At 34.7% G+C, this 27,634-nt stretch overlaps 1 protein-coding gene across 2 annotated transcripts in view; it reads right to left on the bottom strand.

Moving 5' to 3' along the window:
- Positions 1-27,634, bottom strand: part of SMC5 (structural maintenance of chromosomes 5) — a 111,846-nt gene that overhangs the window by 80,375 nt on the left and 3,837 nt on the right. For both annotated transcript variants that reach the window (XM_067744188.1, XM_067744187.1), the window contains exons 2-3: positions 26,066-26,207; positions 17,695-17,747 (exon numbers count right to left, since the gene is read on the bottom strand). In XM_067744188.1, coding sequence (XP_067600289.1) covers positions 17,695-17,747; positions 26,066-26,207 — 195 coding nt within the window. The remainder of the gene's footprint in view (positions 1-17,694; positions 17,748-26,065; positions 26,208-27,634) is intronic.

A 27,634-nucleotide genomic window follows, 5' to 3' on the forward strand; every position in this document is an offset into this window, starting at 1 on the left:
TCAACATCATTAATCATTAGAGAAATGCAAATCAAAACTACAATGAGATATCATCTCACACCAGTCAGAATGGCCATCATCAAAAAATCTAGAAACAATAAATGCTGGAGAGGGTGTGGAGAAAAGGGAACACTCTTGCACTGCTGGTGGGAATGTGAATTGGTTCAGCCACTATGGAGAACAGTATGGAGGTTCCTTAAAAAACTACAAATAGAACTACCATATGACCCAGCAATCCCACTACTGGGCATATACCCTGAGAAAACCATAATTCAAAAAGAGTCATGTACCAAAATGTTCATTGCAGCTCTATTTACAATAGCCCAGAGATGGAAACAACCTAAGTGTCCATCTTCGGATGAATGGATAAAGAAGATGTGGCACATATATACAATGGAATATTACTCAGCTGTAAAAAGAAACGAAATTGAGCTATTTGTAATGAGGTGGATGGACCTGGAGTCTGTCATACAGAGTGAAGTAAGTCAGAAAGAGAAAGACAAATACCGTATGCTAACACATATATATATGCAATTTAAGGGAAAAAAATGTCATGAAGAACCTAGCGGTAAGACAGGAATAAAGACACAGACCTACTAGAGAACGGACTTGAGAATATGGGGAGGAGGAAGGGTGAGCTGTGACAAAGCGAGAGAGAGGCATGGACATATATACACTACCAAACGTAAGGTAGATTGCTAGTGGGAAGCAGCTGCATAGCACAGGGAGATCAGCTCGGTGCTTTGTGACCGCCTGGAGCAGTGGGATAGGGAGGGCGGGAGGGAGGGAGACACAAGAGGGAAGAGTTATGGGAACATATGTATATGTATAACTGATTCACTTTGTTATAAAGCAGAAAGTAGCACACCATTTTAAAGCAATTACACTGCAATAAAGATGTTAAAAAAAAAGATGAGGTGGCACATATATACAATGGAATATTACTCAGCCATAAAAGGAAACGAAATTGACCTATTTGTAATGAGGTGGATAGACCTAGAGTCTGTCATACAGAGTGAAGTAAGTCAGAAAGAGAAAGACAAATACCGTATGCTAACTCATATATATGGAATTCAAGAAAAAAAAATGTCAGGAAGAACCTAGGGGTAAGACAGGAATAAAGACACAGACCTACTAGAGAATGGACTTGAGGATATGGGGAGGGGGAAGGGTAAGCTGTGACAAAGCGAGAGAGAGGCATGGACATATATACACTACCAAATGTAAGGTAGATAGCTAGTGGGAAGCAGCTGCATAGCACAGGGAGATCAGCTCGACGCTTTGTGACCACCTGGAGGGGTGAGATAGAGAGGGTGGGAGGGAGGGAGACACAAGAGGGAAGAGATATGGGAACATATGTATATGTATAACTGATGATTCACTTTGTTATAAAGCAGAAACTAACACACTATTGTAAAGCAATTATACTCTAATAAAAAAAAATAAAAATGGCAGAAGTTAAAAATAAAGAGAAGATTCTAAAGGCAGCAAGAGAAAAACAAAGAGTTAAATTCAAGGGAACCCCCATAAGACTATCAGCTGATTTCTCCACAGAAACACTGCAGGCCAGAAGGGAGTGGCAAAGTATATTCAAAGTCTTAAAAGGGAAAATTGTGCAACCTAGAATACTCTACCTAGCAAGATTATCGTTTAGAATAGGAGGAGAGATAAAGAATTTCTCAGACAAGCAAAAACTAAAAGAATACAGCAATACTAAACCTATCCTAAAAGAAATATTGAAAGGTCTTCTCTAAACAGAAAAAAGCAAGAAGATATAAGAATGAGGAAATCACAATTGGAAAGTAAACTACTTAAATAAGCCATTATACAGATCAAAAAGAAAAAAAAATAAAAAACCTATTTGTGAAAGCGACGATAAAGACAAGGAACAGCAAAAGAATAAACATGAAGATGTAAAAAAAGGATATCAAAATCATAAAAGTTGGGGAAGAAGAGTTAAGAAAATGTAGATTCTTTTTTTTTTTAGACTGTGTTTAAGGCTGTATGACTATCAGTCTAAAGCAAGCAGATATAAGAAGGGGTTAACATACTTGAAAAACAGGGCAACCATAAATCAAAAACATACAATAGATTCACAAAAACCAAAAAGAAGAGGACACAAGCATAAAATAAAAGAAAGTAATCAAGTCACAAAAAGAAAAACAAAAAAGGAAAGGAACAAAGAAGAAACATACAATCAACTGGAAAACAAGGTTTAAAATGGCAATAAATGTATAGGTATCAATAATTACCTTAAATGTCAATGGACTAAATGCTCCAACAAAAGACAGAGTGGCCGACTGGATGAAAAAACAAGAGCCTACAATATGCTGCCTACGAGAGATCCACCTTAGGACAAAGGACACACACAGACTGAAAGCAAGGGGATGGAAAAAGATATTTCATGCAAACGGAAATGACAAGAATGCGGAAGTCACAATACGTGTATTAGACAAAATAGATTTTAAAACAGACGCCACAAAGAAAGATAAAGAAGGATACTATATAATGATAAAAAGGTCAATACAAGAAGAGGACTTTACACTCATCAACATATATGCACCTAATATAGGAGAATACAAATACATAAAACATACTAGCAGACATAAAGGCAGAAATTGATGGGAATACAATAATAGGAGACTTTAACACCCCACTCACGTCAACAAACAAATCTTCTAGACAGAAAATCAATAAGGTAGCAGAGATCCTGAATGATACAATAGAACAGTTAGACTTAATTGGTATTTTCAGAACATTACATCCAAAAAAAACCCAGAAAACACATTCTTTTCAAGTGTACATGGAATATTCTCTAGGACTGACCACATACTAGGGCACAAAACTAACCTCAACAAATTTAAGAGTACAGAAATTATTTCAAGGATCTTCTCCAACCACAATGGCATGAAACAAGAAATCAGCCACAGGAAAAGAAATGAGAAAAAAATAATTACACGGAGACTAAACAACATGCTACTAAAAAATCAATGGGTCAACGAGGAAATCAAAAAGGAAATTAAAAATACCTGGAGACAAATGGCAATGAAAACACAACCATACAAAATCTATGAGATGCAGCAAAAGCAGTTCTTAGAGAGAAATTGACAGCAATACAGGCCTTCCTCAAAAAATAAGAAAAACCTCAAATAAACAACCTAACCTACCACCTAAAAGAATTAGAAAAAGAAAAATAAACAAAACCTAAAGTCAGCAGAAGGAAGGAAATAATAAAGAACAGAGAGGAAATAAATAAAATAGACATTAAAAACACAACAGAAAAAAATTAGTAAAGCCAAGAGCTGGTTCTTTGAAAGGGTAAACAAAATTGACATGCCTCTGGCCAGGCTCACCAAGAAGAAAAAAGAGAGAATCCAAATAAATAAAATAAGAAATGAAAAAGGAGAAATCTCAACCAATACTGCAGAAATACAAAAAACCATAAAAGAATACTATGAATAATTATATGCCAACAAAGTTGACAACCTGTAAGAAATGGACAACTTTCTAGAAACACAGAGCCCACCAAAACTGAATCAAGAAGAAAGATAATTTGAACAGATCAATCACTATAGGTGAAATAGAATCTGTAATTAAAAAATAAAACAAAGCAAAAAAACTCCCTACAAATAAAAGTCCAGGACCAGATGGCTTCACGGGCGAATTCTACCAAACATACGAAGATCATACTTATACTGATCCTTCTAAAACTCTTTCAAAAGACTGAAGAGGAGGGAACACTCTCAAAAACATTCTATGAAGCCACCATCACCCTGATACCAAAACCAGACAAAGACATCACCAAAAAAGAAAATTATAACATCTTTGATTAGTATAGATGCAAAAGTTCTCAACAAAATATTAGCAAACCAAATCCAACAATACATAAAAAAGATTATACAACATGACCAAGTGGGATTCATCTCAAGTTCACAAGGATGACTCAATATATGCAAATCAATCAATGTTAATACACATTAACTAAAGTCAAAAACCACATCATCATCTCAATAGATACAGAAAAAGGATTTGACGAAATTCAACATTTTTTCATGATGAAAACTCTTACCAAAGTGGGTATAGAGGGCACATATCTCAACATAATAAAAGTCATTTATGACAAACCCACAGCCAATATAATACTCAGTGGTGAAAAGCGGAAAGCCTTCTCGCTAAAACTTGGAACAAGACAAGGATCACCACTCTCAACTCTTCTATTCAACATAGTATTGCAAGTCCTAGCCACAGCACTCAGAAAAGAAAAATAGAAAGTATCCAAATTGGAAGGGAAGAGGTAAAATATTTACTATATGTAGATGACATGATAGTATACATAGAAAACCCTAGGGCACCACACAAAAGCCACTAGTGATAAATGAATTCAGCAAAGTAGCAGAATACAAGATTAACATTCAGAAATCAGTTGCATTTCTTTACACTAACAATGAAATATTAGAAAGGGAATGTAAAAAAACAATCCCTTTAAAAATTGCACCAAGGGCTTCCCTGGTGGCGGAGTGGTTGAGTCCGCCTGCCAATGCAGGGGACATGGGTTTGTGCCCCGGTCCGGGAAGATCCCACATGCCGTGGAGCGGCTAGGCCCGTGAGCCATGGCCGCTGGGCCTGCGCATCCATGCTCCACAACGGGAGAGGCCACAACAGTGAGAGGCCCGTGTACTGCAAAAAAAAAAAAAAAAAAAAAAATTGCACCAAAAAAACCCCTAGGAATAAACCTGACCAAGGAGGTGAAAGACTTATATGCTGAGAACTATAAAACATTAATAAAGGAAATCAAAGAGGATTCAAAGAAATGAAAAGATATCCCATGCTCTTGGACAGGAAGAATTAATACTGTTAAAACGGCCATACTATCCAAAGCAATCTACAGATTTAATGTGATCCCTAGCAAGTCACCCATGACATTTTTCACATAACTAGAACAAATAATACAAAAATTTATACGGAACGATAGAAGACCCAGAATTGCTAAGGGAGTCCTGAGGAAAAAAAAAAAAAGCAGGAGGTATAACCCTCCCAGACTTCAGACAATACTACAAAGCTACAATAATCAAAACAGTGTGGGGTACTGGTACAAAAACAGACATATGGATCAATGGAATAAAATAGAGCCCAGAAATCAACCCACACACCTACGGTCAATCTTTGACAAAGGAGGCAAGAATATAAAATGGGAAAAAGACAATCTCTTCAGCAAGTGGTACTGGGAAAGTTGGACAGTTGCATGTATATCAATGAAGTTAGAACACACCCTCACACTATGCACAAAAACAAACTCAAAATAGCTTAAAGACTTAAACGTAAGACATGACACCATAAAACTACTAGAAGAGAGCAAAGGCAAAACATTCTCTGACATAAATCGTATAAGTGTTTTCTTAGGTTAATCTCCCAAGGGAATAAAAATAAAAACAAAAATAAACAAATGGGACCTAATCAAACCTACAAGCTTTTGCACAACGAAGGAAACCATAAACAAAATGAAAAGACAACCCACAGAATGAGAAAATATTTGCAAACAATGTGACTGACAAAGGCTTAACTTCCAAAATATACAAACAACTCATACAGCTCAATAACAAAAAGACAAACAACCCAATTGAAAAATGGACAGGAGACCTAAATAGATATTTCTCCAAAGAAGACATACAGATGACCAGTAGGCACATGAAAAGATGTTCAACATCAGCAATTATTAGAGTAAATGAAAACCAAAACCACAACAAGGTACCACCTCATGCCGATCACAATGGCCACCATTAAAAAGTCTACAAATAAATGCTGGAGAGGGTGTGAAGAAAAGGGAACCCTCCTTCACTGTTGGTGGGAATGTAATTTGGTACAGCCACTAAGGAAAACAGTATGGAGGTTCCTCAGAAAACTAAAAATAGAATTACCATATGATCCAGCAGTCCCACTGCTGGGCATATATCTGGAGAAAACTATAATTCAAAAAGATATTTGCACCCCAATGTTCAGAGCACTACCATTCACAATAGCTAAGACATGGAAACAACCTAAATGTCCATCAACAGATGAATGGATAAAGATGTGGTATATATATACACACACACACACACACACACACAATGGAATACTACTCAGCCATAAAAAGAACAGAATAATGTCATTTGCAGCAACATGGATGTAACCAGAAATCATCACACTAAGTAAGTCAGAAAGAGAAAGACAAATACCATATGATATCACTTATATGTGGAATCTAAAATATGGCACAAATGAACCTATCTACAAAATAGAAACAGGCTCACAGTCATAGAGAACAGACCTGTGGTTGCCAAGGGGGAGAAGAGGTGGGAGAAGGATAGGCTGGGAATTTGGGGATGGAACTATATGCAATCTCCTGGGATAATCCATAATGGAAAAGAATATAAAAAGGAAGGTATATATGTGTATAACTGAGTCACTTTGCTGTACAGCAGAAATTAGCACAACACTGTAAATCAACTATACTTTAATTAAAAAAAAAAAAAAGGAGAAAAGAAACCATCCCCAAAAGGCTATACTGTCACTGTGAGGGTAAACTAGAATTACACCATTACCTCCACCACCACCCTCAGCCACAGCAAGGCCAACTTGCCTGTATCAAACTATGACTCGAACTGTGAAATGAAGAAAAATTTTACCCTGAGAGTTACTAACCCCAAGTCACTCTCAAACAGATTTGTATCTTGAAGTTACATGACAGACGTAAGGAGGTTCAAAAACCCTCAAACTGAGAATTCTGTATATTGAGATACTGGTTTAATAGTATCCAATGATCTTTAACAGAAGTTAACAAAAATTCTCTCTGCAGGAATCTACCTTTATCATCAAAGAGTTTAACACAGATAAAGTTCCAAGAGAAAGGAGAAGCTCGCTGGAAACACACATGCAAGAAAACAAAGCTTCAATAGTAAGAACTAGCAGAAATCGAAAGTAAAATCGTATTGGAATCAAAGGACTCAAGTATAAGTACGTTTATTATATTTTAAGAAATAAAAGATTGAAAATATAAATAAACAATAGATCTGAAAAAGAACCAAAGAGAAATGGATCTAGAATGCAACATAGACATAAAAAGATGAAAAATATGAAAGATCTTAAGAGACTTGGATGACTGAGAAAGCCTAACATCTGTCTTGTAAGAGTTCTGGAAGGAAGGGAGGCTAAGAATGGGTCAGTGGCAGTATTTGGAGAAATAACAGATAAGAATTTTCCAAACTACAGATTTAAGAATAAATCACAGTATTAATAAAAAATAAATCCACACATAAATATATGATGTGAAACTATAAAACACCAAAAACAATTACCAACAAAGAAACTAAGATTAGATTCACAACAGAAGACAATGGAATACTTTGCATGTGCTGAGAAAATATCTATCAGTGTAGAATTTTATATAAAGCAAGTACATCTTTCAAGATTTAGAGCAAAATATTTACAGACAAAAACCGAGTGTTAGAAGAGCTTCATTAAAGGAAACTTTAAAGAATGTCCTCTGGCAGAAAGTGATCCCAGAGGGAAGAAAACAAATGCAAGAAAGAATGAAAAGCAAGGCAAACAGAAAATATGTGGCGTAATTCTAAACAAACATTACAGTTTAAATTAATAATAGTTATTATATCTTGAAGAGTTTAAGAAACAAGACAGAATTAAAGTAGCATATAAATTCAGAGAAAAAGTTATAAAAAGCACTCTAAGATATTTATTCAGTAGGAAGATGAAAATTTAAGTCTAGACTCTATTAAAGTATTTGTTAAAAATTCTAATAACCATTAAAACAAGAGAAGAATGCATAATTTCCAAAACAATAAAAAAGGAAAAATTAACCAAACAAAAAAATCCAAATGAAGGCAAGAGAGGAAACAAATACTGAAAAGTGGGCCAAATTAAAGGCACAGAATAAGGCAGTAAAAATAAGTCCAAACGTATAAGTAATTACAGTAAATGAACTGTATGTATTATTTAAAAGACTATATGAAAAACACCACCCCACTATCCTTGTTTAAATAAGATAAAAAAGATATTAAAAACTTGAAATGAATGAAAGAAAGATAACCAGGAAAATATTTAAAGAGAAAGCTGCTAACTACATTCATTAATAGCAAGTTAAACAGATTCTAGAGCAAAAAGTCTCGAAAGATGAAGAAATCAGCACATAACAATAAAGAATTCAATAATGTCCTGAAAATATATAAGGCAAAAATTGACAGAACAAGGGTAATTGACAAATCTACATAAAGGAATAGTGTAATACACTTTTCTCAGTAATTAAGGAATTGATCTGACAACTGCAATCAGCTAAAATACAGAAGATTTAGCAATATAACTAATAAGCTTGAACTAATGGACAAATACTGAACATTGCACATACAACAGCAGAATTCTCATTCTTTCAACCAAACAAGTAACAATTACAAAAGCTCAGTACAAGTAAGTCTCAACAAATTTCAAAGGAATGGGAACATAAAGACCATCTCTCTCTCTCTCTCTCTCTCTCTCTCTCTTTCTTTTACCACACTACTGTCAAGGTGGAAATCAATACTAAAATGTAACAGGAAAATCACTACATTAGAATCTGAAACAACTTTTAATTTATGAACTCAAAAAGAAAATGAAGAAAACATTCACAACTGAAAAGTACGAAAATACAATATACCAAAATTTGGGAGATGGAACTAAAGCAATACTGAGAGGGAAATTTTTAACCTTAACTATTTATATCAGGGAAAAAACAAAAGACTGAAAACTAGTACAATAAATATCCATTTCAAGAAATTAGAATAAAAGAAACCAAAAGTTTAAAGAAGAATTAGTAAAGGTAAGAGTAAAAATTAATGAAATAGAAAGCAATGATGTTAAAACAGAAATAACAATGCAAAAAGTTAATTCACTAAAAAAGACTAATAAAACTAACAAATCAATTTTTTCCAAATCATGAAAAAAACATGAATGAAAGAGGGGAATACAACTACAGAAGACACTTAGATAATATATATTATATATGAGACAACATAATACAAATATAATAAAGTTACATAAGAAGCTATTATTTAGCCCAATAAAATTAAAAGCTAAGATGAAAAATTTTTTTAGAAAAGTATAAACTACCATGATGATTCAAGAAATAGAAAAACTAAATAATCCACTATCATTAATTAAATAGTTAAAAAATTAAAAAACAAAAAAACTCGAGGCCCAGATGATTTTATCAGTAAGTTTAACCAAACATTCAAACAACAAATATTTCACAAACAAAATACAGATGTAAAAATCCTAAATAAAACATTAGAAAAGCAAATCTAGCAATGCAAAAATTATGACTATACTGCATTTATTCTAAAAATGCAAAACTGGGTGAATATCAGGAAATTAACTGAATTTAACAATTAAAATAATATGATCAATTCAATAGATGCTGATAAAATTCATTAGCTAGCCATAATTAAAAGAACACCAAATCAGGAACAAAAAGTAAATGGTATCAAGGAACCAAATAAATGCTATCTTCCAAAGTCCTACAACAAATACCTCATTTCACTGAAGCCACACTACCATTTTTCTGTTCCTCAGAAACAACAAATTTAATTCTGCCCTAGATGCTGAGCACAAACTCTTCCATCTGCCTGGAACACTCTACTCCCAGTTCTTATAGTTCTTATTTAGTTCTCAACTCATGAATATTCTCAACAAGCCTTTCCTGAACATTCAACAGAAATAAATAAAAGCACCACCTCCCCTAAACCTTGCCAAGGCCTACAATGAGCTAAATCTAATCTAAGTTCTTTGTCTTCATTTTACTCGACCTATCGGCAACACTGGACACATATCAATCCCTCCTCCTCAAGCCATTCGAGCCATTCAAAGTACTGCTTTCCAGGTACTATATTCTTCGGACTCACTAGCATTCTTCCCAGTTTCCTTTCCCTATATTCAGCCTCTAAATGCTGCAGTACAACAGGGTCTAGCTCTTAGACTTCTTTGCTTTGTATCTTCTCCCTTGGAGATTTCAATCACCCTACTGCCAACTCCCCAAACGTATTATCTTTGGCCCAGACTTCTCACCAAACGATAGGTTAAAAAATCCAATTGCCCATTCAACATTTCTACCTGAATGGCTATATAGGCATCTCAAACTTTACTCTGTATTTTACTGACCCTGAGAAGCATCTGTTTTTGTTATTGTTCTTTTCCATCTTAACATTTCTGAAACTGGGTTGCACATTTCAAACTGTGTCATAGTTCAGTTGGAAGCTGCATTTTACAAATGGTGCCATCTTAATTTGATGAAATATAATTTACTCCAAAATGACCTTCTGATCTTACTCTAAAACATCCTGACGCACGTTTCATTACCTCAGCTAACAGAAACTCCACTCTTAAGCATGCCAGATTATCTATATATGTACATGTCCTCTTCGATGCCTCTCTTTCACACCCTATATTCAATTTGTGAGCAAATCCCAAACTATTTTAATTTTCTCTTAGGGTTATTATTATTCATCACTACATTGGTATCCTTGCTTTTGCCTCTGTTTCCTATTTTTCACACAGCAACTTTAATGGTCTGGTTAAAATTTAAGTTAGATTATGTCACCTCTCTGCTCAAATCCTGGTGGCTTCCCATCTTATTCAAAATAAATGCAAATTCCTTACAGGTCTACAAGGCCTTATGAGCTGGCTCCCTCCCTGATATTTTCAGAACTTACCTTTTCCTGTTCAATGCAATCCAGTGACTCTAGGTACCACTTCAGAGGCTTAGCATTAACAGATTCTTCTGCCTGAAATGCTGTTTCTCCAAATATCTCCATGCTCATCCCCTTATTCTCTTCAAGTCTTTGTTCAAATAATACTTTCTCAGGGAGAACTTTCCTGATCACCTTATTCAATACTGTAATTTCCACTCTGGCATTCCCTATATTCTCTTCCTGCCTCTATTTTTCTACACAGTGCTTATCACCATCTAACATATTTTATTACCTATTTGTTTATGTCTCCTCTTCGCCTCTAACCATAAATTCCATGATGGCAGAATGCTGTATCCCCCAATGAACTAATAAATATTTGAAAAATGATTGCATAAATGCATGTCAGAGACTATTCTATCCACTGTTGCCTTCAATGGATATGTGGTCAGTTAATGCAGCCGTTCAACAGCAATGACAATTCCAACAACTAAAAATGAGCCATTTTGTGTCTGGTACTCTCAAAGCCACATGGACCCTAATGGAACAAGAGAGCACAACATAACCATGTTGAGTATGGGGAAAGGGAAATCTCCCCTTGTGCCAGACTTGGTAACAGAACTCTGGTTAATAGTCACTGGTTAGATTATTAGAGCAAGCAGCTACTGCACACCAAGTAGTTAACCTATTTAGATAACTAAGAAGACAACTGGGCTTTGGTGATTCAGGGTAGAAAGTCAGGAGTGCTTAAGACCTGCAGCCATCCATAATGGACTTTTGAAACTTAAATATTAATACTTCCTCTGTATTTTATAAATATACCTGGCTTAGTATATTTTTTCAGTTTCAATATCTAAGAAACCATTGTGATCAATCAATGGTACCAAGGCTAACCCAGGAGTATCTTTGGCAACAGGCATACCTCGGAGACATTGCGAGTTTGGTTCCAGACCACCACAATAAAGTGAATACTGCAATAAAGTGTGTCACACGAATTTTTCGGTTTCCCAGTACTTATAAAAGTTGTTTACACTATACTGTAGTCTACTAAGTGTGCAACAGCATTACATCTAAAACAACAATGTACCTACCTTAATTAAAAATACTTTATTCCTAAAAAATGCTAACCATCATTTGACAATGCGGGGTTGCCACAAACCTTCAATTTGTAAAAAAACAAAAACAATGTATCTGCAAAGCACAATGAAACGAGGTATGCTTGTATTTTTTAAAATTGAGATATAATTCACATATCATACAATCCACCATTTTAAAGTCTACAATTTGATGGTTTTTAAAAAAATGGTGGTAAAATGTATAAAATTTACTAGTTTAACCATTTTCAGGTATACAGTTGAAAGACTGTGTGTAGCAACAACGGTTTTTAAATACATTCACAAGGTTGTGCAACAATCACCACCATCTAATTCCAGAATATTTTCATCTCCCAAAAGAGGAGCCCATACCTGTTAAACCAATCACTCCCCATTCTTTCCTCTCCTCATACCCCAGCTACCACTAATCTATTTTCTGTCTATGGATTTGCTTATTCTGGACATTTCATATAAATGGAATCATGCAACATGTATTCTTTTGTGTCTGGCTTCTTTCACCAAGCATTATCTCTGCAAGGTTTACCCATGTTATAGGATCTATCAGTACTTCAATCCTTTTTACGGCTCAATAAAATGTCATTGTATGGATATATCACATTCTGTTTACCCATTTATCAGGTGATATACATTTGAGTTATTCATAATTTTCATTATTAAAATTAGGAAAAAGCTACTTTTGTGTCAATGAGCAATCAATCTCTAGAATAGTGACTGACCAAAGAATATTTGTATTTAATATTTGACAGATGCTGCCGAATAGGATATAGTGCCTGTACTCCCACAAACAGTGCACAACAGGATTCACTTTCCTATACCTTCATATGATTGAATTTTATTTTAAAAATTTTCTAAGCTGAGAAGAAAAGAATCCTCACCTTGATTTCCTTGATAACTAGTGAGGTGTAGCCTCTTTATATATTTACTGGCCATTTACTTTGCATTAAATTTCTTTGCTTATTTTCTATTAAGTGGTTTATAATTTTTACTGACTTGATGAAACATTGGTATTTTGATAATTTTGAGACATGTACATGCTATCTGTACTGAGAATGTTTCCTCCCATCTGTCACTCATTTTTAACTATGGCACCATTATATTTAGCTAGATTTCTATGGAGCCTAAATTTCTTATTTTCCTTTATTTGTTTATTTTTTTCGAGGCAAGGCTTTATTGCGTCTAATGCTGCAGCATAAGGGGGTGAAAACAAGAGTCAGGTGCCCATGCTCACTCCACAAGAGGAGCTGCTTGGGTCCTTAAAATGGGTAACAACAGGGGCAGGTACGTGGGTTGGGCAGGAGGTACAGCTTAGGTAACCTGTCCACTGCCGTGGTGGTGCTTTGTGCAGGGATTATGCACAATGCCCTGCTTTTGCTCCTGGCACCACAACTGGTTTGTGGCTTTTTTTTAATCTTATTGTTCATAACTGCCCCAACTGCCATGTGTGCAGTTATTTTTAGTCCCTTACAGTTACTTTGTATTCTGTCGCTTCAGGGGAAGTTTGTCCAGGTTCAAGTGCTCTGGTAAAGGGTCCCAGGTACCCAGCCTATCTCAAGTGGAGACCTGCTGTTCTCAGCCTAGCTTTCCTCGTGATTTGGCAGAGGCCGTGTAGTTCCAGTCATCAAAGCCTTCTCTTCCTTAGAGCTCTTCCTATCTTCCTTTATATTGTTATTGGCTATCCTGTTCTACTTAGAAAGGCCCCTCCCTTTCCTGAGATTTAAAAAATATTCTACATTTTTCCTATCATTTTCAAAGTTACATATTTTTTTCACTCAGCCTTTAACACATCGAGATTTTATTGATGTACAGGGTGGCTGATAAAGCTCTATATTTATCCATTTTAAAAATTAACAGCTAATTATTTCAACTCAATTTGAGTAATTTATACCCAATGCTTAAATTGCCACCTTTACAATAAATTAAATTTTTATGAGGAAAACATAGGAAGAACACTCTTTGACATAAATCACAGCAAGATCTTTTTTGATCCACCTCCTAGAGTAATGGAAATAAAAGCAAAAATAAACAAATGGGACCTAATGAAACTTAAAAGTTTCTGTGCAGCAAAGGAAACTACAAACAAGACAAAAAGACAACCCTCAGAATGGGAGAAAATATTTGCAAATGAATGAACGGACAAAGGATTAATCTCCAAAATATATAAACAGCTCATGCAGCTCAATATTAAAAAAACAAACAACCCAATCCAAAAATGGGCAGAAGACCTAAACAGACATTTCTCCAAAGAAGTCATATAGATAGCCAAGAAGCACATGAAAAGCTGCTCAACATCACTAATTATTAGAGAAATACAAATCAACACTACAATGAGGTATCACCTCACACCGGTAAGAATGGTCATGATCAAAAAACCTAGAAACAATAAATGCTGGAAAGGGTGTGGTGAAAAGGGAACCCTCCTGCACTGCTGGTGGGAATGTAAATTGATACAACCAGTATGGAAAACAGTATGGAAGTTCCTTAAAAAACTAAAAATAGAACTACCATACGACCCAGCAATCCCACTACTGGGCATAAACCCAGAGAAAACCGTAACTCAAAAAGACACATGCACCCCAATGTTCATTGCAGCACTATTTACAATAGCCAGAACATGGAAGCAACCTAAATGCCCATCGACAGATGAATGGATAAAGAAGATGTGGTACATATACACAATGGAATATTACTCAGCCATAAAAAGGAACAAAATTGGGTCATTTGTAGAGACGTGGATGGATCTAGAGACTGTCATACAGAGTGAAGTAAGTCAGAAAGAGAAAAACAAATATCGTATATTAATGCATATATGTGGAACCTAGAAAATGGTACAGATGAACCAGTTTGCAGGGCAGACATTGAGACACAGATGCAGAGAACAAACGTATGGACACCAAGGGGGGAAAGTGGTGGTGGTGGTGGTGGGGGTGGGATGGATTGGGAGATTGGGATTGACATATATATGCTAATATGTATAAAATGGATAACTAATAACCTGCTGTATAAAAAAATAAATAAAATTCAAAAAAAAATTCTTATATACATTTAGAACTGTTCCTATTTTCTCCATTCTGCTCCTCTAATTTTCTGTACGAATTCCATACTATTAACAGCTTTATTAACTAGACAGCCACATGTGAAAGAATGAAATCAGGACATTCTCTAACACCATACACGAAAATAAACTCAAAATGGATTAAAGACCTAAATGTAAGGCCGGATACTATAAAATTCTTAGAGGAAAACACAGGCAGAACACTCTATGACATAAATCACAGGAGTATCTTTTCTGGACCCACCTCCTAGAGTAATGAAAATAAAACCAAAAATAAACAAATGGGACCTAATTAAACTTAAAAGCTTTTGCACAGCAAAGGAAACCATAAACAAAACGAAAGGACAACCCCCAGAATGGAAGAAAATATCTGCAAACAAAGCGACCAACAAGGGATTAATCTCCAAAATACACGAACAGCTCATGCAGTTCTACATCAAAAAAACAACCAACCCAATCAAAATATGGGCAGAAGGTCCAAATACACATTTCTCCAAAGAAGACATACAGATAGTCAAAAAGCATATGAAAAGAGCCCAACATCACTAATTATTAGAGAAATGCAAATCAAAACTACAATGAGGTATCTATCACTTCACATGGGTCAGAATGGCCGTCATCAAAAAGTCTACAAACAATAAATGCTGGAGAGGGTGTGGAGAATAGGGAACCCTCCTACACTGTTGGTGGGAATGTAAATTGGTACAACCACTATGGAGAACAGTACGGAGGTTCCTTAAGAAACTAAAAATAGAATTACCATATGTTCCAACAATTACCATACATCCCACTCTTGGGCATATATCCAGAGAAAACCACACATGCATATTTGAAAAGATACATGCACCCCAATGTTCACTGCAGCACTATTTACAACAGCCAAGACATGGAAGCAACCTAAATGTCCATTGACAGAGAAATGGATAAAGAAGATGTGGTACATATATGCAATGGAACATTACTCAGCCATAAAAAAGAATAAAATAATACCATTTGCAGCAACATGGATGCACCTAGAGATAATCATACTAAGTGAAGTAAGTCAGACAGAGAAAGACAAATATCATATATCACTTTCACGTGGAATCTAAAAAAAATGATACAAATGAACTTATTTGCAAAACAGAAACAGACTCAGATTTCGAAAGCAGACTTGGGATTGTGGGGGGGGGGGACTTGGAAAGAGATAAATTAGGAGTTTGGGATTAACATATATACACTACTATATATAAAACAGATAATCAACAGGGACCTACTCTATAGCACAGGGAACTCTACTCAATATTCTGTAATAACCTATATGGGAAAAGAATCTGAAAAAAAATGGATATATGTATATGTATAACAATGACTTAGCTATATACCTGAAACTAACACAACACTGTAAATCAACTATACTCCAATATAAAAGAAAAATTAAATTTTAAGAAAAGGCTTATTTTACACTTTAACATCTGTTACATAAATGTCTTATTCATGATTCTACTTTTCAAGACCTCTTGGGTTTATTCTTCCCGATGAACTTTATAATCAACTTATAAATTTACCTGTTGAGACTCTTATTGGAATTATATCAGATTTATACATTAGCTTGGAAAGGACTGACATGTTAATGGTGACTACAAATTTATATTTTTAGAACATAATATGCTTCTCCATTTATTCAGGTCTTGGTTTTGTATCCTTCAGTAAAATACCACCATTATATTTTAATAAGTTGAGCATAACCTCTTTAACTGTTTTCTTCCATGTGTGCCTATTTCTCATCTCTACATAAATTCTAAAATTTTCAACAATTTTTGAATAAAGATCACTTCCTCATTTCCTATAAAGTATTAGATAATCTTTAAGAGCTATTTCAGCTAAGAAAATTCAATAACTTTCTATAAACACTCCAAAAAACAACACTCTAAAAATCACCTAAAGGATGTACATGTTCATATATAAAAGACAAAGTATCTGCACCAAGGATGGTCAACTGGTTTCATCTTGAAGAGTAACTCTCATCCATCAGAAATGGCTGCCAAGAGTGGTAAACTCAGAACATCTAGGTTTAAGGGAAAAGAACACCATAATGAATTATCGATTTCTACCATGAGGGAGGGAATGGAAAATGGTGACATAAATGCCAAGTATCTGCCATACATGAAGTTCACCAAACTACTAACAGTGGTCGTTTCTGGAAGTGGAATTATGGCAAGAAGGCTTTCATCTTTTTACACTCCTACATTGTTTGCATTTTTTTAAACAAACAAATATTTTGCTTTCAAAATCAGAAAAAAGAAAGCTTAAGTTTGTAAAAAATACTGCAACTTCTTAATGAATATTTAATAGTGGTATATTTCTATTTCATTATCTCCCATAAATTTCTAATTTCCTTAAGAATTTTTCCAGAAGAAAGTTCTTACAATTCAGGTTTTAAAAGATGCATTAAGGGACTTCCCTGGTGACGCAGTGGCTAAGACTCTATGCTCCCAATGCAGGGGGCGAGGATTCAACCACCGGTCGGGGAACTAGATCCCACATGCACGCCGCAACTAAGAGTCCAAATGCCACAACTAAGGAACCCGCCTGCCGCAACTAAGACCCGGCACAACCCAAATAAATAATAAATAAATATTTTTTAAAAAAAGATGCATTAAAAAAAAACAAAACAAAAAACACCTTACCTCTCTAGATAAAGTATCCCTTAAATATTATTTCCAGTATCTCTGCCACAATACTGTATTATTACTCTTGACTAGAGTCATCAGGAAAGCATGAACATAAACTAAGAAATTATGTAGGGAAATGTGGTTTTAGCACTTTTAACACTTACAATTCAATTTCAACCATGCCTCTGGAACATCCTCTCTTCACAAAAAAGCCAACCTAAGATATAAGAAAGACAAAGTGAGCTGTGTGATGACATTCCCAGGTTAACAATGAGCGACTTAGCAAAGTCATCATTATTTGTCAGATTCTTTCAATAACTACTCTGTACATTCATTCCCATCACCTTCTAATTGCACCCTTCCCAGATTTAGACTCCTCCATTGGTTCCACTCACAGATAGTCATCATCTAAGTTACCATTTATTGAACCTTCTATGTGCCTAATAGCCTCTTACAAAGTTCATGACAGAGCCAGTAGGTAGTGCAGAGCAAGGATCTGAGCCCAGGTAGCCCAGCTCCAGACCCTGGGTACTTCTATGGAGTTGCACAGATTAAATATTATTAACAATCACTCTAAAAGTACTCATCCTGTTATTAATTAGGATACACCTACCACCCAGCACTTAAAAAAAAGAGCAATAAACGTAGTAAATACAATTTAAGTAAGTACAATTTATATAGTATAATAGACATATTTAAGCTAGTTTCTATATATTTGAGCATAAGTATGAAAAAAGACCCTGGGCCTAAAAAAATCAGATTGGATCTTAAATTAGGCTGTAAGTAAGTAATACTTAAAAAAAGGCAAAAACTGCACCTTGCAAACAATTGTCTTTTTAATAGTGATGATGACAATTATAACCACAACAGTTAACATTTATTAAGCATTACTAAATGTTTCTGTGCTAAGCACTTTATATACAATTTTCTCATTTAATACTCATGAGCAAAGTTATGAGCTATATGTTATATCCATTTTATAGATTATGAAAGTGAAACCCAGAAATATGAAAAAGCCTGTTCCTGTAACAAGAAAGTACAGCTTAATGATCAAGAGTACAGGCTTTACCGTGTCTAGTTCAAATCTCAAGTCTGCCATATATAAGCTGTTTGACCTTAACCAGGTTACTTAGCCTCTTGTTTCAGTTTCTTCATAGATAGGGAAAACAGTGGCATTTTTGTAGGAGTGGGTCATCTACTCATTAGCTTGCAACAATTAAAATACTTCGTACCAAATGGAAGAAAAGATCAGGAGGAAGTTTTTATTATAAAGTATCTGTACAGGTGGTACAGAACATGCTTGTACTAAATTTTTATGTTAGCATTTAAATAGAAATACAACATTAAAATGGTATTTTTGCTAAGAACTTGGACATCCCCTAAACACAAGGTCTGCAATCTGTCATCTAAGAAACACTGCACTGCACTCCACAGCTTCCTTTAAAAAGCCTACCACTCAAGGGTGAGATGTGTCTTCTTTATGACACAAATAAATAGGAAGATTGGTGAACATTGTTACAGCCCAATCCATTCTGACCATACAGCCCTTGGAGCACAATCCAGCAGACCATTACACAGAGATAAGGATTCAATAAATGATTTCTGAAAATTACATATCAGGAATTCCCTGGCGGTCCAGTGGTTAGGACTCCGTGCTTTCACTGCCAACAGCCGGGGTTCGATCCCTGGTCAGGGAACTAAAATCCCACAAGCCGAGCAGTGGGCAGTGCGGCCACAAAACAGACAAAACTACGTATCAATATTTATAAAAATCTGAGTGGGTCCTTGGAAATTATCTACCCCAACCCGTTCTTTGAAATAAAGAAAAACTGAGTTCCAGACAAATGACTAAGGTTACAAAGCCAATCATTAATAAAGCAGTATCTTTTCTACCTCATAAATGCCTCCCACAGAGCATTAAAAAAATCATATTTTGAATACGTTATTTATAATCATAAGGGGTGTAAAACTCAATCTTGTAACCTACATTAAATTTTAAGCCTGGCTAAGAAACCTGTAATATCATTTTGATAATATCGTAATATTTACAACAGTTTTAGAAAAATGAATCACTTCAAGTTGTAAAAATATTTTACAGTGAAGTAACAACTCAACTTTTAGACTTTTTTAAAAAAATTATTTTATTTATTTTTGGTTGCTTTGGGTCTTTGTTGCTGCGCATGGGCTTTCTCTAGTTGCGGTGAGCAGGGGCTACTCTTTGTTGCGGTGTGTGGGCTTCTCATTGCGGTGGCTTCTCTCGTTGTGGAGCACGGGCTCTAGGCGCACGGGCTTCAGTAGTTGTGGCATGTAAGCTCAGTAGTTGTGGCGCACGGGCTTAGTTGCTCCGCGGCATGTGGGATCTTCCCGGACCAGGGCTCGAACCCATGTCCCTTGCATTGGCAGGCGGATTCTTAACTACCATGCCACCAGGGAAGCCCCTAGACTTTCTTTTTAAAACATGTTTTTATGTGAAATACATACCACACAGTAAATATGAACTTTATGCACTGTTTAAGAAATAACAAAACAACCATGTATCTACCTATTTAAGGAACTGATCACTACCAGTGTATCTGACATTCCTTAATTCACACCAGCTATGTCCTTCTCTCTCGACAGATGTAATCTCTAAATTGATTTGCTGATAATTCTTTTGCTTTTATTTTTACTGTATAAATCTCCAAATATTAAATATATATTATATATATATTTGACCATTCCAGAAACAAATTCACATTACATGTATTTTTCTGTGATGGCATTTTTCCTTAAAATTCTGTTTTTGAGATTTAACCAATGAGCCAAAGTTTGCTTTTACTGTCATATAATATTCAATTTTATTTGACTATACTAAATTTTATTGCAAACAATGTTTCTATAAATATTTCCATAATTTCACGTAGTATAAATGGACACAAGCTTACTAAGGTACCTAGAAGTAGAATTTTTGAGGGACTGGATATAGGCATTTACAGATTTACTAGGTAATGCCATATTTTCCAAGGGGGTTGTACAAATTCATATTCCCACCAAGAATGTATCAGAGTTCCCACTGCTTTATATCCTTATAAGCCACATGGCACCACAAGAATTTTTGTGGGTCTAATGGATGCACCATGCCAGGGTTAATTCGTTTCTCTGATAATTAATGAAGCTGAGCATATTTTCATGTATTTACTGGCTGTTTGGGGTGCCTCTTCTGTGAGACATCTGAGCATATCTTTTGCTCATTTATCTTCTCAGTTGCCATTATTTTGATTATGTAGTCTGGATACCAATCTTGTTATATGTGCTATATATATAGCTTCTCTCATTTGTAACTAGTCTTTTCTCTACAAGGTGTCTTTTGATGAACAAAAGTTCCTTAATTTTACTGTAGTTGAATTTATCAACCTTTCCTTTGCAGTCTATATTTTTATTTAAGAAATTCTTCTTTAATCTGAAGTCACAAGGATATTTTCTTCGACTACCAATCTTTTCCAGAAACTTTCTGTTCAATCACATTTAGATCTTTAATATACCTGGAACTGATTTTTGTTGTAGTGTGAAGAAAGGACTCAATTTCATTTTTTCCTATACCAATAAGCAACTGTCTCAGTAGTATTTATTCATCTCTTCCCCACTCATCCACAGTGTCAGTTCTGTCATAAATCAAGTTTTTACTAATCATGGCTTTGTATCTGGGCTCTTTATTCTGTCACATCACACTAGTCTATCCTACACCAATACCACAATGTCTTAATTTACTATAATTTTGTATTGTCTTGATATCTGATAGGCAAGTTTTTCCATTTTGTCCTATTTCTTTAGAAGTATCTTAGCTATTTCTGGCCCTTTATTCTTCCACCTAAAATTTAGAGTCAGCTTGTAATTTATATAGACAATATAGGGATTTTGACTGGAATGACATTTTTATATTAGATCTTCTTGTCCATTAATACAGTGCATCTCTCTAAACTTCAATGTTTTTAAATAAAAATTGTAATTTCTGCATATAGGTTTTACATGTCTTTTATTAATTTACTGCTATGAAACTTGTACTTTTGTGGCTGTAATGTCCATTTTTAATTGCATTTTCTGGTCTTTGTTAGTATATAGAAATGCAATTGATTTTTGTTATACAACTTTTTTTGGCAGGGTCTCAGTTTTTATTTCTAATCTGATAATTATTTTTAAGTTTATTATTGTTTTCGTTTTCGTTCTTGCGGTACACGGGCCTCTCACTGCCGTGGCCTCTCCCGTTGCGGAGCACAGGCTCCGGACGCACAGGCTCAGTGGCCATGGCTCACGGGCCCAGCCGCTCCACGGCATGTGGTATCTTCCCAGACCGGGGCACGAACCTGTGTCCCCTGCATCGGCAGGCGGACTCTCAACCACTGCGCCACCAGGGAAACCCTAAGTTTATTATTAATTCTAATCAATAGATATAACTCACAGAAACAAAAGGTTTTGGAGTCCTCAGTAAGTTAAAGAATGTAAAAAGGTCCTTGCCTTAGTCTGGGCTTCTATAAAAAAAAATACCACAGGCTGGGTGGCTTTAACATTTATTTCTCACAAATCTGAAGGTTAGGAAGTCCAAGATCAAGGTGCCTACAGAGTCAGTGTCTGGGTTATACAATCTTATATCTAGTAATCCTGATAAATTTGCATATTGATCCATCAGGAGGCTTATCTGGAGTTTCTTTGTGGTTTTTATGCAGACACTCACATAATCTGTGAATGACAGTTTTCTTTCTTTCCAACATGTATCTTTTCTGTTCTACCTAGAACTGCCAGTACAATGTTCAATAGTAATGGTAGTAGGCAACCTTGACTTGCTCCTGAACTTGCTGTACATTTTCATAGATATCTTTTGTGAAATTAATAAAGGTCCCTTCTATTCCTAGTTTGCTAAGAGCTTTTAATCATACATTACTGTGGAATTTAACTGAATGCTTTTTCTCTATCTATTAAGATGACCATAGAGTTCTTCTCCTTTAAAATGTGGTTGATTCTTAGGAAAAAATTAACATAATACATCTCTCACTCCTTGAATAAATTCAATTTGGTCATGATGTGTTATGTACTATTAAATTCAAAATGCTACAGTTTCTTTTTTGTGTGTGATTTTTGCTTCTAGATTCATGAGTGAGACAGGCTTGTAATTTTTTCATTCTATCCTTGATTGATTTGGGTACCTAGGGTCACATTCTCTGTGTAAAATAGAAACTTACTGCTATTAGGACTAATCCACAATTGTCTTTGTCTTTCTCTATGAGAAAAAATTTACCAGCTAATTTATCTTTTCTACTTAGTCAGTTTTGATAATTTAAGTAGTTGTAGAAACATTTATAGTTACAACTTTTTAAAAATTTAAACTTGAGTGGCATAATGATTCTCATAATATTCTTATATAATCTTTCAAACCTCTGCTGCATTCTTGTAACACCCTCATGGTAGTCATCAGGGCAGTTCGTGAATATTCTGATTCTCCTTTCAAGCAAACGACTGCACTTGCTCTTTCTCTCTGATCCAAGTTATGGCTTCACGACATGCTTTGTCCAATGAAATATGAGCGCAACATATATATTTACTATTGAAAAATATTCACATATAAGTGGACCTGTGCAGTTCAAACCTGCATTCTTCAAGGGTAAACTATATATACTGAAATGAAGATTCTATAAGGCTAAAGTACCTAAGTGACCACAAAGGGCCTACACTGGATAAGCAGCAAGAATTAATCTTTTGTATATTTAAACCACTTAAATTTGGGGGTTTTCTGGATCACAATTTAACATATCTTAACTATTACTTTTTGCCATTCCTTATATTTTTTTCTTCCTTTCTCTCCCTGCCCCCAGAAGTTACTGATTTAAATAGTATTTTTGAAAAGCAATTTTTAGTTTTGTGGTTCCTACTGAATCATTGTCTATTATTTTATTAATTTCTGCTCTTACTTTTCAGTTTCTATTAAAATTTCTTCTTTGACCTGTGGATAATATAGAAGTACATGTTTCATTCTAAACAAATGGGAAAATTTTAGTTATCTTCTTTATTATTTCTATCTTAATAGCACTGTGGTCAGAGAACATAGTTATGTGGTAGCAATTCTTTGATATTTTTTGATATTGCTTTATGGCTCAGTTTATGGTTAATTTTAAGAAATATTCCATTTCTGCTTAAAAAGAATGTATGCTCTACCAATTGTTGAGTGCAGTGTTTACAACATGTCCATTAGTTCAATCTAACTGTTGTTCATACCTTCTATACTCTTACTAATTTTTTATCTGATTGGATCTACTGATTACCACTAGCTCTTCCACTATAATTCTGGAGCTGTTAACTTGTCTTTAAGAACTCTGTGATTGTGCTTATATATTTTGGAACTAGATAATGTGAATTTAAGTTGGGAGCTGAATTATCTTCTTGCTGAACTGAAACTTTCTTCAATATTTAACGACCATCTTTATCTCTAAAAGTTCTTTTTTCCTTTAAATTCTATTTTGCCTGGTATAAATTCAGCTACACCTACTTTCTTTTGTATAATATTTGCCTGGTATGTATTTTTTCATCCTTTTACTTTCAACTTCTCTGTAGTTCTTTATTTTAGATATGCTTATTGTAAACAAAACAGAATGGAACTTTGTTTTATTTATGTACTCTGACTTTCTCATTTAACAAGAATGTAGAGCATTTATTATTATTGTGAATGTATTTCCACTATCTTTTTTATGTTTTTTAATAATATCCTTTTCTATATTTCTCTTTCTTTTCTCTTCCTCCTCCTTTCTTGAGACTCCTGGGTTGTTTGGGCAGTGGTTATTTTTTCTCTACTTCTCTCTTCCTACTTTAACCTTTCTTGTTTGGAGATTATATATTTCAATTTTTTTACTGGCTTACCCTAGAAATTTTAACATGCATATTTAGCTTAATAAACTCTGAAGCTAACCAATTATCTTAACTTCCTCCCAACAATACAAATTCAAAGAATACTTCAACTCTGATCACTTCCTTCCTGTTGTCCAGGAAGGACATGTAGTACTATCTTCTTTGATTTAAAAACTTGACAAATGAGACATTAGTATTATTTTACACAGTTTACTTCCCTACATGTTTACCATTTTTTTGCTCACCATTTCTTCTTACCTCTCAGACTTCCTTCTGGGATCATTTTCCTTCTTCCTAAATTATATACTTTCAAAGTTCCTTTATGAGCATCTCAAACTGTTCTTTTCTTTGCCCCCTGTTTCCATTCTGAGACAATATTACTACTATGTTTGGTATTCTGGAATTTACTACAATGTGTCTATTTGTGTATTTCTTTCATTTACCCTGTCTGGGATACATTAGGTATCTTGAATCTGAGGATTCAAGTTTTTCAACATTTCTGGAAAATTCTTAGTCATTCTTTCTTGAATATTGCCTCTTCCTTAGTCCATTAACTATCAGGTCACAATCTTTATTTCACACTTTTTTCTCACTTTATCTCTATATTGCATTTTTAGAAAAACTGTCAAGTATTTTGGTTCACAAATTCTCAAATATGTCTGCTTTGTTGTTTTACCTGTCCATGAAGTTTCCCTCCCATGTACTGTTATTTTTTTATGTTCTATTTGATTCAAATTTACCTGATCAAATTTTTCAAATTTACCTGATCTTTTTTGTTACTTATTCTTTTGTTATACTTGCAATCTTCTTTCACTTCCTTAAATAAATTAAGTATTCCTAGTTTACATTCTGTGTCTACAAGCTTTGCAGGTCTGATTGTATAGTCTGTTGTTTTTGTTAGCTCTCATTTTTGGTGATTCATTTCCTCCTATGCTTTGTGATTTTTTTAGGTATGGATTCATGAATTTCTTAGAGCTTTATGTTGAGGACTGGATTGAGGATATTTTCCTTCAGAGGATTTGCATTTGCTTCTGCCTGAAGAGAGATGTTACTAACTGGGACCACTTTAAACTAAAATTACAATGTATGTGATAAGACTCGTTTGGAAGATCTTCTTTTTTTTATCTACTGTATTCAGAGCTAACAATGAGATAAGTAACCTCACTGTCCCACTTTGTGATTTTTTTTTTTCTTCTGCTACATGCAGTGCTTGGCTTCTAGTTTTATCTTCTAACCCTTCTGCACCTTCAGGACCCCCAATCCTATGCAACCAATTCAAAGCCAGGCTTTAGGGTGCAAGGTAAAGCAAATGCCCCTGGGTAAACAACCCCAGAGCTTGTAGAAATCTTTAGATCCAAACTACTTTGTTTGTGCCCTTTGTAAACTTACTTCACCTTTCCACAAGCCCAGAAATACATTTAAAAAGATATATTTTACATTATTTCTAAGGTTGCAGGTGTTACATACTTGGAGAATTCTCTAGGTATATAGTGCACACTACTTCTGGAAATGGAAATCTCCCCACAGTGGCCCTGCCAACTTCATTATTTATATTCAAGCACAACACATTTGCTATACTCAAGGAATGGAGATATAGAAATTGATTTGTTACTAAAAGCAATTCATGGCTTTGAATTCTGTTAAAAAGTACGTATGTCAACTCACCTTATCTGCCCGTCCCATGAAAGCAGGTTTGCCTGCTAATCCAAGGCAAATGGCACACACGATGCTGGACTTCCCTGTTCCATTAGCTCCAATAATCATATTCAAGTGGGGCCCAGGAGATACTTCACAGATATCATATGTTCTAAATTATAAAGAGGTGATATTACTAAGCAGAGATAAGAAGTGAAGAATATTTTCTTACCAAAGCACTTTTTCTTCCTTTACCCTTATCATTACCTACAGGCTTCCTCAAATTCTTTTAAAAACCACCTAACCTTACAAATTTAATGTAAGGTTAATTTATAGGTTGTTAATAAACTAGAGGGAAAAAAATCTGTCAGTGGGAGAAATGAAAAAGTGATAATGTGTATCTAAAATAAGAACATTCATGGGAAAATAAGACTTCATGTGCTTTTTTTCAAATATTAAGTCTGCTGAATAAAGCAAAGTTTCATATTATTTACTCTTTAATAATTACAATACATGAGAGAGTACATCAAAGCTACTATACAAATAAGATAATTTTTAACCAAATTATACGTAAGTGAAGCCATGGCTCATCCTGAATCTGTGGATTTTACATTTATATTTCTCTTGAATTAAAATGCTTACTAGCAACTTCTCATAGTCAACCAAATTATTTCTATTCTAATTAGAAAACTGAAGATATATCAAGCCAATAGTTTAATTTTTATTATTACTTAAAAAGTAACATCCAATTCCTTTAATATGCTGCCAGACATTCACCAAAGGATCTATTTTTAGTACAAATTCAAGTAAATTTTATTCCTATGGGAGGAAACAAGAGTGCATCATCACCAAGCACTTTTGTAACACTCCCTCATACTAGAAGGCAGCATGCTGTCCAGCACTCTACATGCAACAGTAGCATCTAATCCATATTAGTACTCCGGGACAGCTATGGCAAAATGTGAAGTGAACTCTGACTCAGATATCCTTCTACCTTGTCTTTGAATATTCTGAATTGGAACCCATAAATAATGTCCTGTTCCCACAGGGTTTCAGTTAGCTGCCAACTAATTCCCCAAGAGTAAAAAAAACCTTAGCCTGTTACTGCTAAGTATTTAAATAATTTAACCAAGCACACTTTAACTTTAACACTCAAACAAATTAACAATTCTGAAATGCCATGTGGTAATAAAATAAATACAGGTGGTAAAGAGAGGTATTTTCTGGCAGGTTTCCAACCCCACATCTCTGTACAGCACCTATCTATCTATCTTTTCAGAAGCTTTATTCTAGTAACAGCTGAGTCTTAAAGCAATCCTTTACAACGGCTAAAATAAAACTAGTTTGGGAATTTCAGACATCTGGAAAAGTATCTGACATGGAACTTCTTAACCCAACACATGAAGCCCCATTCTATTAATACTGGAATTTCCTGATGTGAAATCTCTGTGTGACTGTCTTACTAAAATAGTAATGCAACTGGTATTTAAGCAAACAATAAATACAACAGGAAGAAGCATGAGAATTTCTGGCCTATACTATACACACAAATATTATAAACAGGAAAAACTGCCCAAAACAAAATAAAGCCTCTGCATT

Source organism: Pseudorca crassidens, chromosome 7, assembly GCF_039906515.1.
Source record: "Pseudorca crassidens isolate mPseCra1 chromosome 7, mPseCra1.hap1, whole genome shotgun sequence".
NCBI lineage: Eukaryota > Metazoa > Chordata > Mammalia > Artiodactyla > Delphinidae > Pseudorca > Pseudorca crassidens.